This window comes from Petromyzon marinus, chromosome 13 (genome assembly GCF_048934315.1).
Source record: "Petromyzon marinus isolate PM22_M1 ecotype Great Lakes invasive population chromosome 13, UKy_Petmar_22M1.pri1.0, whole genome shotgun sequence".
NCBI lineage: Eukaryota > Metazoa > Chordata > Hyperoartia > Petromyzontiformes > Petromyzontidae > Petromyzon > Petromyzon marinus.
In genome coordinates this window covers 3,027,253-3,041,784 of record NC_133679.1, presented here as the reverse complement: position 1 = coordinate 3,041,784, position 14,532 = coordinate 3,027,253, and the positions used below count along the sequence as shown (strand labels likewise).

Here is a 14,532-nt window from a genome sequence, read left to right as displayed (position 1 = left end):
GACGTATAACAATACCAGGATGTTGTTATCTAACTTCGAGTTTTGAATAGCATTTGATTAAAAGCACTGTAGGTGTAGATCTAATCGGTGGAGGAAGTCGAGATTGGTCTTGCGCATGTCTGGGATCTTAGAGTGTATAGGGTTACACTGTGACAGGCAGCATCAGAGTGGGCACCCAGATGGTGGAAAACAAAGGGATGACCGCAGAGGTTGTATATCGATTAGCACGGTTGGCTACGTATGGCGCAAAAGAAGTTCAGCATACATACAAAAATAAGTAATTTGTACATGAGCTGTCTGATTAGCACACGTACGGGGGATTGCTTTAATACTTGACGGTTGACCAACACGTTCCGTTACAGTACAGAATTGCTAGGACATTGACACTTTTGGAGCCCGCTCTATAGAATATATTTGAAAATTATCATGAAAGCATTGAATAGCATGTACACAATTTGCGTGCACATTCTTCTATGAATAGTAATTTGCAGCTTTTATAATAGATTTTTTATTTGAATCATATGCACTTTTAATATATTGAAAGGTAAATTTACATACAGATGTGCTTCATGTATATCATGCGCACTTAATGTTTTCTTCAAGATGCAATTCCTTTGTTATGTGTTAATTTTTACTTCTTAAAGCTTGCACTTTTTTAACACTAATTATGTTACCTATTAACTTTGTGACACTCGAATAGTTTGATAGTTGCAGTCTGCGTCTCCCAAACCAATCCATTAAAAACATCCATTAGCTGAACGTTTTGTGGACATATAAATAATTAATGGAAGAATAACTGTTAATTTTGCTCACTCTACCCTTAATGAGGGTTGTGCCTTTGGTATAACTAAAATTTGCATTCGTGTGTCACTAGAGGCTAGAAGTTAATGTGTTGCTTCATATCTGCATATTGTTATACATCACATGAGAGTGCTTGTGATACGACCTGGTGAAAACTATCGCCATGATTCATTAATTTGCATAAGTATACAACTCCCATTGCATCCTCTTGAATCGGGAAGTCTGCATTCTGCATCTGAAAAATAGCAATATGGGGAAAATCCTATTTAAGTTTTGCACTACCACCACTGCCTGTTGTTCAAAAAAGTAAAACCTTAATGGCTTGAAGGTGGTTTAATTAAACACAGTGGACTGCTGTCTTGAAAGTGCTTTTTACGACACTCAACTATCACCACCGATCGTGGACCTAGTGCTGCCATTTCAACAGCGCATACTCTAGTTGTCACGTGGTGTCCACTTGGTGGATTTTCATGGCTCAGCATCGTCTGTTGTTGCCCCCCCCCCCCCCCTTGAGAACGAACCCATTGCCTGCGATATCATCACTGCGTCTGACTTTGTCACGCTCTTGCGTACGTGCATTGTTCCTCTTGGCTTGTGTGTCTGCCAACAGAGCTACCCGTCGCACTCCCCCGCGGACCCCAACCTCAGCCTCCCGCCGATGGCCAGCTTTCCGCGCACAACCGGCAGCTCCACTGCATACGTGTCCAACTCCCGCACGCCGCCCGTTAACGGATCCGATTCCATGATGGGTACGCACCACTCTTGTGAGTCAAATCCTCCACGACGTGCACACGCGCACCATTTGCCTCCCTTTATTTCTATGGTCGCTGTCGTGTGTAGTACTTTTTTTTTAACTTACGTGCACGCCATTTTTCGCAGCCCTCGTGTCAGTCCTGCAAGTGCCTGGCGACATCGTACGATGTAACTTCATAGGTTATTGGCCAAATGTCCCAGTGCGCAAAGACTTACTCGCAAATTACTCGCTTAAGATTGCATTGGAACTTTGCACCCGACTGAAAACTCATTCAAGACCCTCCCGAAAATGAGTCTTGGAACTTGGTGAGGCTTCCCTGGATAAACAGTCAAAAGCAAAACCTGGCTTAAGTTTATACCTAGTACAAGCTAATGCCCAACATTGGCAATATGTGGTATCACTAGGCAATGATAATGATTTATTCTACTGCTAAAAGCACTATGATACCAGCGTTGCAGGTATCAGAAATCCTATTGATATGGGTAATAGTGTATCCGGAGCTTTTCCAAGCACTGTATTGTGCACACTTGAGAATGACGTGCATGCTTGCACATTGTAAGTTACGCTTACTACTTTCTGTTTACATACTCTCCGGTATGAATTATAATCGCCATTTAGAGCATACACTTTAACGTGTACAAAATATTATGGCCAGATTCAGCACTGCTTAATGTTGAACAGTACACTTAAATTACACAGCACTATTCGGTATAATCACAAATGTACCGCCATGTGCTCATCATATACCACATACAGCACTACAGTGAGAGCCCGACATAGATTCACAGTGTGCAGTATCATACAGACGACTTAGTGTTATCCTTGGCTTATTCACTATATCTCGGCAATGTTCCCTCTATAAACATAGCACTCGTACTCGGCGAATATTCTCATAGGAATACGAACATATGTCCAAGGGCAAGTACACAAATGCTACAAAGAATAGGGCACAGACAGCGGCTGGGTAGCTGCAGGCAAATGTGATGCCCGTGTCAGGGTACTGAGCCAGAATGTGATCTGTGATCCCGGGTTCGAGCCTCGGTGGACTAATGAAAAAAAGAGGATAATTTTCCCCATGGATACGTTATTGTGTATGGCATATTTATCACACTCGGTCAAGTCAACCCATCGTTTATTCCAGAAAAAAAGTAGCAATCGGCACTCAGAAGAAAATTAGTGCTCGCACTTACTTCGTATACATGCTCTCGTTACATAACAGGAGATAAAAAGGCAGCAAATGCATCCTATCGTCGTGAGGTGATGTGGAGATTTTCGGCTGAACAAGTCGAGATAAAAGAGTTAATTGATCTGCCACTGGCGGGGTTGGGGAGGGACACTTGCGCTGTCTTCTTGTATAGCTTCTACTTGGCCGCAAGCTGCCCGCAGAACTCTGAGCCGCAAGCGGCGTACATTGCGAAAGGAGAGGAAACAACAAATTGAGGCGTGAAATTTGCCACGTTTCCCCTCCAACGTAAACCCACGCATCGCTCGCCCAGAAGCTCTTTTTTTTGTAAACGGTTCAAGACCGGTTCGTAGGCAAGCGAACGTACACATGTGCACACACACGCAGAGGCCCAACGTAAACGCATGTCCTCGCTGGCATAACTTGCCATCGTTCTTGAATTCATTATTCAAACGCGTATGATGGTTCATGCGAGCGGTTTGGTTCTGTAAGCAGTCGTTTAATTGCTATGGCGAAAGTAACTGTTTTATTTCGAGAAGAAAACGCTCATTATGTTTCCTCTATATCGATTGGTTATGTAATCATTAACTTTTTTTAAATTGTCCTAGATTTAGCAGTTGAAGCTCTCTGACCTTTGTTTTCATAATTATTCAATCATGTTCAGTTCATTTACTTAACTTTTTAGGCGTATGTAATTTCGTGTAAATAAAGAAGTCGCATTGCGTTAATTTTCTTAAGCGAGAAGAACGCGTGCGCAATCTGATTGAAGTTTTTAACGCTCCCTTCTACATTGGCACAACGGCGTTTTCGTCATCGTGCGCCGTGCTCGCGTTTTATTTATTTTTCCTGCGTACCTGGTGCTCTTAACTGTGTACGACGGTCACGTGCGTCAAGGCATTCACTCGTAAACAAGACCACGTTAATGGTGTGAGACTGAAGTTGCTAACAGCCGCTCGCTTTGTTTCTTTGTTGTCTTGCAGCGAGTAGAGGGAACGCGGCAGGTGGATCTCAAACGGGTGACGCCCTCGGGAAGGCCTTGGCATCTGTAAGTAATCTGTCTCATTTCCTCTTTCCTCCTCCCCACCTGAAAGTACACGGGGGGTGGGGGGGGGGAAGCTTGTGAACTGAGCTGATCACCATTTAGCCAGACTCTCCGCCACCTCTTTTTCACCCTTGCCCCAGCCTTTCCATCCCCATTCCCATAAGTTCCCTAAACACACACGAACTCGTGCGCCCGCTTGCTGCGCGCGTCCATGAAAGCAGGGCGCAGGCATATCACTCGATTTACGTACGTGTATGCACCTATGTTGAACTTCTTTTGCACCGTACGTAGCCAACTGTACGCTGCAAAGGGAGGTGTGGGGGAAAGATGACAAATAAAACTCAAAAAGCAGTTTATGCGGTAGATGCGTTCACAAAAAGAAAAGGGGCGCACAAAGCGAAATCGCCATGGCGTGGGCAGCGCAGTCACACCCAACCCACAATGCACCACACGAGAGACAGCTGCCTGCCCCCTAGTGCATGCAGTACACAGACAAATAATGTTGTCCCACGCCTGACTGCATATGAGCGAATTCAAAGTGCATCCAGCCAAAATTGCATAGACCACAAACGCCCATAAAGTTGAGGGAAACGTGTACCTCATTAACAAAATATTTTTTAAAATGTGCGTGTTTTCTGTAACGTTTACGAAATGTCTTTGTTGTGATGATAATGTGACCTTCCAAGCTGCACGAAGAGTTGACGTCACACTTAATGACCACCATCTTGAGATGTCACCCCGTACGGCGGCATTTCCTTGGCCACCAAGATGAATCCTGTTCGCGCGAGTTTTTATCGCCAAGTTTTGGACAACCCTTTGATCAATTCAGTTTTCTGTAGGTCCCTGAGAGCAACAAAAATTTATGCCTCAATTTTTGTGTCATTTGGATCATCTGCATGAACGTTATTGTAACCCCGCATTACAGGCGGCCAGATGGACAGAGTTCATGCATTCAAACTTTCAACCGTAGTTGTAAAAGCGTTAAAAAGACACTCGTTCACGCATGCTCTTACAACTTCGAGAAAACACATGCACAAGCGTACACAAATGTCCTCGCGCACGAATTCACGGTCGGCGAATGTGTGCCCACACACTCGTACACACGCAAACCTAGCTTGAGCAAAAACACAACATGCGCACACACTGAGCTTTGGTTGCTACTAATCCTGTGGTCGCTGAATTGTTTCGTTAGCCATGATGGAAGCTTGCAGGCATTTCCTTTGCATTACGGGGCTTGTGGTTGCACGAGTTTAGTTACAGTGGGGGTGAGTGTGTGGTCTACATTCTCTGCAACAGGTGTGCATTCCTGAGCTCGTGGGAAGGCTGTTAATTTCATTAAACATTTCAAGTAATTTACACTGTAGAGATGAATTACTACAAATGCAAAGCTATAATTTTCACTTTTAAATGTAAACCAGTGGTTGCAGTACTGTGTGCATATTTAAATTTTGTATTTGTTTTATATATGTAAGGAAAATTATTTATGCTACTCTTCTACATTGGCCAGATGCTAGCCCGGCAACAACATTGGGTTATATATATTTGGGCACAGCAAAATCAGGCCTCGAACAAGAATCATAATCTTTCTGTCTAAAATTCACAGTCTCTATGTTAGCCTCTAAACCATTGCATCAACATGCACGTGTTAATTCACAGTGCTTGTAGTGCTTCGATTGCTGACCTGGGGAATCTCGGTACTTCGATTGCTGACCTGGGGAATCTCGACATTCGTGGCTATTGGTATACAACTTGGGCCTAAAATATGTAACAGATATAGTACAGTCAACATGACCAGTAGGAAGAGCTGAGTAAATGCGTATGTTAGATATATCACTCACTTATTTTCCTTAAATGCTTACTTTTGACTTTTCCGTCAGCACTCAAAAGACTAATCTGTGTGGTGTTGGTCAATATATTAAGATGTAAACCTTTCTACGCTGAAATTTCAATTTGCCATTCATCGATTAGCCATGAATTTAATTCTTAATTGCATTTGTATGAGTGGTCTACAAATGGTATGGTACATGTCTGCGTTCAAAAAAACATGACAGAATGCCTGCAAATGTTTTTTTCTGCAACAACAAAAAATATTAAATTGTGTCATCTGTCACGAAAACATAGACATGTCTTTCTGCCCTTTCACCAGTTATTTGCCCTCTTTTTAACGATCGCCGTGTTATCCTGCTGACATTATTTTGTTTAGAAATTATTTTTAAAAAGGCACTGGTGTTTCTTGACCAACCAAATCAAGATCAAATAGGAATTTGCTCACCGAGGTATTGAATTCACCAGTGTGTCTCTCGCTCTCTGCAACAACTGCTGTAAGCTGTAAACATTGTAAAAGGAATGTTATTAATTTGTTTCTAGTAAGTAGCCTGATGCAAGGTTCCACTAAATATACTGAGGATCCATATCTTAGCAGCCCATGGCATGGCTCAACAGCGTGGTTTTAAACCAGATGCACAATTCACCATCATACTCCTTTGCCGTCCTTCCAAGTATATTTTTGTCATATGATATGAATTTTTGTAAGTGATTTAAAGCAGATTTGTTTTGGGGCATTAAATTTGAATAGAATGTGCATTTGCTATAGATTAAAAATGGTTTATTGTTGGAAGACCGTGAGCTTTGACACATGCAAGCATATGCTCGCAAGTATATGCATGTGTAAGCGTGTATGTTGAACTTCTTTCGCACCATACCTAGCTAACCGTGTAAATCGGAGGTGCGCACTGGTGCCCATATGGGATTGACAATGATCTGCTTATTTGGCCTACGATTGTGGCTGTGATGACTAGCAATCTGCCTGTACCAATACTATTAACTTGGTTAACTGATATTCTTAGCGCTTTCGGTAAAGTCACGTTGAAGGGAAACAATAAAATAATAAAATATATATAAAACAATAAAAAAATTCACGACGTTTCGACCATAACTGATGTTGTCATAGAAACTTGTTGATGTCACCTAATAGTGATCAACATCCCTTAGTGTGTAATGCTTTTTGCCCAGTTGAGTTGTGCTCTCTAAAATGACTGCTTATCAAATATAATGCATAAAGGAATGTTTTAGTAATTATTTTACCTTATATTTGATATTGCATGCAATATATGAATAAGCTCATGACAAATGTACATTTGTAAGTATGCTAACACAGAATGTAGAGGACAAACATATTGCTATACTGAACAAATTCTTAAATGGCCATTTATCTCAACAGCCTAAAAGGCCAAATTTCGATTTAAAGCTTTCGTGACTGCAGGGATTCATCTTCTTGGTTCTTTCGGTAAAGTCACGTAGAATGGGGATAAAATAATAATAAAAATAAAAATTCTCACGACGTTTCGGAGGCAACACAAGCTTCCGTCTTCAGGTGGTGGAACACTCCTTGCCATTGATTTTTTTTCTTTTCACATTTATTCTTGTACTATGCTCACATCTGGCACAAATATTAGCACGAATCAATGTGATTAATGATAAATTTGCTGCCATTTCTGGGTTATTCCCGTAATCTGCGCCTTTGCCTGACAGATTAGCATTGATATTGGGATGCATTTACAGCTAAACTTTGGGGATACTCCCGATTATTTGTTCTCCCAATTGTGCGAGCCCAATCTGCGTGCACATTTTACAGTGAATCGTAGTAAGCGGGTACCGCAGGCATGACCAGCGGCAACGTCTCTTCCACCACTGACACGGAGAGATGTGCTCAGAAACACGACGACACGTGGGCATGATGCTGAGCTTGTCCACTCGTCTCATCTTAGTGGCGATGTTAACACATAATATAATCGCATAAACTTGTCCCGACTTTCAGGATTTACTCCCCTTATCCATGTGGGTAAAGCAACGACAGAAAAAGTGTGTGGAAAGAAAAAATATGTGAATGGAATTGGCGCTGTGGGATAATAGGAAGAGCAGGTTGGAGTTTGACCGTATTTAATAATAGTGCGTGTGTACCTTCAGCATGGCTGGATTAAAGATCCTACACCACACGTGCACTTGTACATTTTAACTGTACACTGACCGTGCGCATTATCCAATAAGAGTATACATAATGTTAGCCTTCCCTTTACTGACGCAGAATTATTTGTAAGTCAAAAAGGTTATTTGTCAATAAATCGCTTCTGGTGCGCTGTCATTGTTCTGCCCAAACATACCATGACAATTAGATTTCCACTCGTGTTACACTATTCCATAGCAATGTGTAGAAATGCCGTAGTAAAATATATGTGCGCATGGTGCACGACAAGTGCTTGTGTACATTGTGTACAAGAGAAGACTGGAGTTTTGTTAAAGGAGAACGGTTTTTATGGGAATTTTCACATGGAAACAGGATGAGGCTGAATTCATTTCCTGCCCTTTTGCTGATGCATGCTCTGGATATTAGTGCCAGTTGGCCTGGAAGTTGCCCGAATAACCTGCATAATTGTCATGGAATAATGTTTCAGCACAGCCGTTGGGGGAGGGGGGGGGCTAGAGGAGAGTTTGTGGTGTTTGTGGACCGAGGAATGTGCAGAGCTGAGGGTTTGAAGAAAAGCAAGCGAACACTTTTATAATGTGAGCTTCCTGTGACCCATTAGCAGTGAGTTCTGCGTGTTGAGTTAGTTTTTTTTTTGGTGAAGAGTTCACTACAATTAGCGAATTTTGCTGTGATTGTTTTTGTTTTAAAACCTTTTTAAATTCCTGAATGTTGCCAGAAATATAATTGTATTGATTTAAGTTACTCCTGGTATATTTTTAAATACGAATATATTTCTGTTGACTAATTATTTTGAGAAGTCCACAATAACAAGATTTTTAGACCACTTTAATTGTTTTGACATTTGTGTCGTATGTATTTCTAGTTCTCATTTTGGATGATTACAGACCGATAATTTTGGAAACCATTACAAATGTGTACTTTATGTTGTAATTTGCCAAGGCAATTCCTCAATTGCATACGCCCTATGTCATATCTAAGCTTGTGACAATTTTTGTTCATAGTTTATAACTTAACGCAGAAATGTAACATTTTAACTAATTCACGGAAAAAGGCTAGGTCTTAAGTCAAAAGCTAGAAAGAATGTTTGCTTTGGTTTTCCGCCTAGGAATGCAATGGATGCTGCACAGCTTTGATCTTTGTAAGCCTTGGTCAAAAAATGAATACAGAGGTCAGGGGTTTTCCGCACAACTGAGTCTCAGAGATTTGCCTATGAAGCCAAAGTGCCTCTGAGGATTTTAAGGTTCCAGGCAGCCACACTCTTGTCACCTAGCATACATTTCCCACATCACATGAAAGTCTTTGCTTTCCCCTGCCTTACATTGTTTGCTTTTATCTTCTGTTTTTTTTTTACCCCCACTGCTGGAAGGGCCAATTTGGTTCTCGCAACAATCCGAAGTTGTGTTGCTGTTTCATTGGCATTGAAATATGTTAATTAATTTCAATGGGAATGGCTTGTGCTCAAGTCACAGACTGGAGATCTTCATCAAAGTTTGGATCAGTGAAACACAACCAATAATTTCACGAGTCAAAAAACGTAACTATTGGAGGGCTACAACTGGAAAACACTGAGTGCATATCTGGTGTAATTTTTTTAGATCATAATGAAATAGAGGTGATTGAGAGAAAGTTGACGTGTTTTTATGCTATTAAATTGAATAATTAAAAGCAGAAAATACGCGTCAAAAACAAAGTTTTCAATGGTTGCTAATTACCTCTTAATGTTCTTTGGGTCTTTCGATAAAGCCACGTAGATAGAAAAAAATAATAACAATATCACGACGTTTTTTTTTCACCTGATAATGATTGCTTGTGTTGCGATCGAAACGTCATATTATTGTTATGATTTGTATTCTATCTACGTGGCTTTACCGAAAGACCCAAAGAATATTAATTCCTGCAGTCACGAAAGCTTTAAGTCAAGATTTGCCTCTTCATGGTTCAAAAACTTGAACACTGACAAAGAAAATGGAACAAACTGAAACATTACGCATTGAAGTGTAGATAAGTGCTTGCTTGGGTTTAAATTGAGTGAGTAAAAGGAACATGGATCAGAGAGCTTCATCCAGCCCCAGATAGAGCATGATGGATGATTACAATTGAAAACGAAGCAGCTCTACTGTGCGTTAATTAAGACTAAACGACTATTTTATATACACATATTTGGTTGAGTAAATAGGTTGTTTTTTTGTATGTAATTGACGTGGCTGAGTTTAGCAGTCAGTGGGTGATAATGGTATTAACCCATGTAGTGCTTCAGCTTTGATATGAAAAAGTACGGAATTAAATGTATTGTTTCCAAGTTAGATGATTGCTTGCACTTTGTATGCATATGTTCATTTTATAATGATTGTAGAATAATATTCCTTGGTTATATTCTTTTAGACTGTCTTTGTAGCCATTGGGACATACTGTGGAAGACAGAATGGAAAGGTTGCTAATGACCACATGCTGAGAGCCTTCCCAGATTATTCAAATGAAATCTTCAAATGAAAAGTAGCCTATGGTAGAGAGACGAGGCTGCATTTAGATCACACGTTGCAATTGCACATGAAGAGGTAACGCTCTGACCTCAAGGGTGCTTTAATTGGTGCATTTATTTTTTTCTGAAGCTCGGTAACAGAGAGCTCATTTTAAGAGACAGTACTTTCAGTATGGGGGATGCTCTAACTGCATCCAGAATTTTACATCCAATAAATTGTCCATTTTAAAACATTGCATGCCTCTGCCATGGCCAAAAATCTGGAATATAATCTGCTATCATTAAGTTTGTCCAATTAGGGCAGGAATAGAACCTCCTTGCAAATGAGCTCTTTGCATGTATTATGATTACCATTTGTAGCAATAGAAGTTATAGTATTAAAACTGCATTAGGCCGTTGATATTCATTACCAGGTGACAAATAGTGCAGAAGAGCTGTTCATTTGGATAGTTCCATACATTGAAATTATTTTTCATATATCTCGCAAGAAGGCAACATGTGCTTTGCTAAAGTAGGACATTAACCATCTCACTCGTGAAAATGTGATTGACATGCCATCAATGAATGGAAACCAACAAAGGCCGATTGGTCTCAAATAACTTGTGTAATGTGTTGGTCAATTGTCAAAGAAGCACCACGCCCAAGAGAGCACAGTGCACAGAATGACCCGCAGACCCAGGTGTCCAGTGGCCCTGTAATGCACACACAATTGACCAGAGTCTCTTGAGCATTGTCGCCTTCGAGCTTCATATGCTGAGCGGGAGAGGTGTGTACTCACCGTTCATCATGGGCCAGGTTAAACAGCAAGTCTACTGGAGCAGTCTGCCCAACAGGATCATCCTCCTGTGCTTTTGTAACACTTCAGTGATCCTCTTCGATTGCATTTTGCGAATCAATGACTGCAGCGCTTCGTTGCCTTCCTGTCTATGTATGTGGGTCATTTTGGCACGGATTGTTTGAGGAAGGTGATTGATCACTTGAAAATACTAACTGGACTAAAATAGAACATAACATAATGGTTGCTTAAAATGGCTTTTTGGCAACTTTTTTTCATGCCGTTTGTTTTGTTTAGATTTTTTGTTTTGGGGCAGGGTTTTCGCATAGCCTCAGAAATACTGCATGACGTTTGAAAAATGTAAATAAAAGACAGTTAAATTCAACCTAATGAGGCTTTTGTTTACGCTACGAATGGGACTTTCTCAATGAAAAAATGGCATTGCGCAGTTCTGCCTCTGACTTGTTGGACAGTTTTAAGCGGGGGAGGTGTTCTGCAACCTGAAACCCAATGCTGTCAACACACACACATGATCTCATGGCCCTCTGCTCTGTTATTAAAAATGATTGCGTCTGTGGCTGTTTCAAAAGCTGGAGGAGAGAAGTATAGACATTTACACAATTAATGGTATTAAATCATTTAAACAGGCCAATTAAAATTGAAATGAATAAATCTGTTTTGTTCCGTAGCTATAAAGCACAATGATACATCACTGTTCATTCATCATAATGTGAAATTGACCATTGCGGTTCATAGTGCTAAGAACTTTGTGCGAATACAGCTGCAGTTGATTGAAGGCATCAACCAGTTCAAAATTGAGTTAATATGTCCCAGCACTTTTTGAGTTAAGATGAAACAGCTTCATAATATAAAGCAGCCTACCATATCATATTGTTTTGATTATTTGAACATTTGACAAACCTGAAAAGATGTGTGCTGTTTATGTTGAATGCTTAAAGTCTGCCCTTAGAAGTTATATTTGTGTGAATTACTCTTTCTAGTTAATAAAATAAATGCTCACATTGTTATAATATAATACTGTATATTTTTACTTAGTATTACGATGACTGGCAAACATTTTCAAGTTTATTTTAATGAGATTCCTGTCTGACGCATATGACGAATTTCCTTCAAAGCGCACAGCACTACGTTTGAAGTTCATCTTAAACATTTTATTAGTGCATATTTTAATGTCGTAAAATATTTTCCGACTAGGATTTCCACAGCGATGGCATTTTCTTTAATTTTAGGATCCATAAATGTTTTCCCACATTGGCTGCACATGACGATTGGGGTGTGCCTAAAAGGATCTAAAAAGAAGGGCTGGGGGCAGTCTGGGGAGGGGTGGGGAGTGGTCAGGGGGTGGTGTGGCGGAATATTTACTCGAATGCCTAAGTTAAATGTGTTTTGTTGGTTGGCACTAACAAATTTGTTGGATGCACGTTTCCATGGAGGCGCACAGTGGAAGGACGGCAGCGACGTGTCGGGCAGGCGGGCTTGTGTGACTGTCGCCAGGTCTGGCGGCGCTTTTTTTTTTAAGGTAGCCTCATTAATCATCTGTGACGGGGCCTGCAGTGAAGCTCCCCATCTGCTCCCGCAAAAATGTGGGGCGGTGAGTTTTGGGGGGCGGGGGGTGATACGCATTATATTGGCCCACCTCCTGCCTCGGCCCGACGTCTCTTCCCCCCACTTCCTCTTGTCGGAGCCCTTTTGCTCACACTTCTCTGCTCCTCACACTCCCTTTCCCTCCACCCGTGTCCTTTATATCCTCCTCCATCTCTTGCACCCTTCCGACTGAACCCCCCCCCCACAAAATTGTCATCGCGTTTCCCCAGCACCGCCCCCCCCCCCCCCCCCACAATTTCCAGGCCCCTTGAATTACCGCAGCTTCAGGCTTCCATACATTTAGTTGAAGAAGTAAGGAACTTTTAAGGCCCTTCGTTTCTCAACTGAGCATTTCAGTTTGCCGATTATTATTTAAGAGCCCAAGGAAAATTATCTGAAGGTTTGTTTTTTGTATATAAAAAAGAAGCGTATTGCACATGCCTACGCTTTGCAGTCAAATTTACGCATCTCGACATGTTTATCAACGGTTTGAATGTGTGTTTTAATTTGTTTTTCTTATTAAACAACTTTCTGTAAACTTTCAATTTTTACAAAATGGAGATATTTGTTTACAATATGTCTTGTACGTTGCTTTTACCTGTTTATTAATGGGGGGGGGGGGGGGAACAAGGATGAGCGTACTTTTATTTTAAGTTACTGCAGCTTATGCATAGCCCCATTCTTATTGATGTTGGGTCAGATCATGTTACATACATATCACGTACATTTTGAAATCAAGTTAAAATAAGGTAATTATAGGTTTGTGCTGAACATCAATGGGCAACCCAGGAAAAGGACTGTAATGGTTGTTTTTTTAATAACCCCAGGTCTGTTAGCTTTACGAATCTATCCCCACCACTACAGATGTTAAATGTCAAGACCTGCATCCAAATTGGGTAAACAGCGGGCCAGTGGAAGTCGACAGGATGATGAATTGTTATTTATCATTTATTTCAATTTGTTTTGTCATTGTGAAACTTCACGATTGCACCAACCATTATAAACGTTGGTGTGCTTTAAAGTTATCGCGTGATTATTATTTTTTTGCCATGAAGTAGTTGACAGCTTTTTTGTGAAAAAGCTGTGAATAATGGCCTCTGAAAAAAGTATAACTTGTCTCCAACTTTTAAGACCTGTCATCTGAGTGTTTTTTAACGTCCAGGTCTCAATTTACATAGCAGGCAGATATCACAGTGGTGGAAGATTGTGGCAGATGGAAAACGTTTCACCAATGGGGTTTTTTTTCTCTCTGCTTGAGCTGTGCGAAGCGCCTTTTGACACTGCAACATTGGTAGAGTGCAAGTTCATTCATCAAATGCAAGTTATGTGCGGGGCAGAAATGGTGGCGGAGATTCTGCCATCATGACTGATGCTATTATGGCAGCTCGGATGAGCATGGTTGGCTACGTAGGATGCGAAAGAAGTTCAACATAAATCATGGTGCAATCCCCCACTCATGGGCAGAACCGACTAGTCGTGCTCCGATCCGTCAGTCACAATTGCTTACACCTGTGTATGTGTCTGCACTAAATCCATTAAGAACACAACTATCCCACAGACATTGACTTTGGGTTTGGACATTGCTGAACCGTCAGCCTTAATGGGAAAGTGTGGCTACCGTCCTGTCATTTATACAGACACATGGGTATGTATTTCAAATCTCAGGTCAACAGGCCGTACAAGCTGCTGCTGTTAATGCTAACACACCTCACCATTACATCCTTCAGCCAGATTCTGCAACCATAGCACAGCTGGCCTTGTGCTTCCTGCTGCCATAGCACAGGCAGGGCCGATGCCCTGAAAAATTCCCAAAAACAAATATTTGATTGCTTGTGTGTATTGTCATCTATTGCTATAAATTTTGATTTAAAGCTTTCGTGACTGTAGGGATTCATATTCTTGGTTCTT

At 41.0% G+C, this 14,532-nt stretch overlaps 1 protein-coding gene across 16 annotated transcripts in view; it reads left to right on the top strand.

Moving 5' to 3' along the window:
• The window catches only part of LOC116942220 (transcription factor 12-like), a 188,511-nt gene that overhangs the window by 139,692 nt on the left and 34,287 nt on the right, over positions 1 to 14,532 (top strand). For 13 of the 16 annotated variants that reach the window (XM_032953923.2, XM_032953927.2, XM_032953929.2 and 10 more), the window contains 2 exons: positions 1,412 to 1,565; positions 3,719 to 3,783. In XM_032953923.2, the coding sequence (XP_032809814.1) occupies positions 1,412 to 1,565; positions 3,719 to 3,783 (219 nt within the window). The remainder of the gene's footprint in view (positions 1 to 1,411; positions 1,566 to 3,718; positions 3,784 to 14,532) is intronic. The other 3 variants (XM_032953924.2, XM_032953938.2, XM_076066795.1) reach the window with 1 other exon arrangement.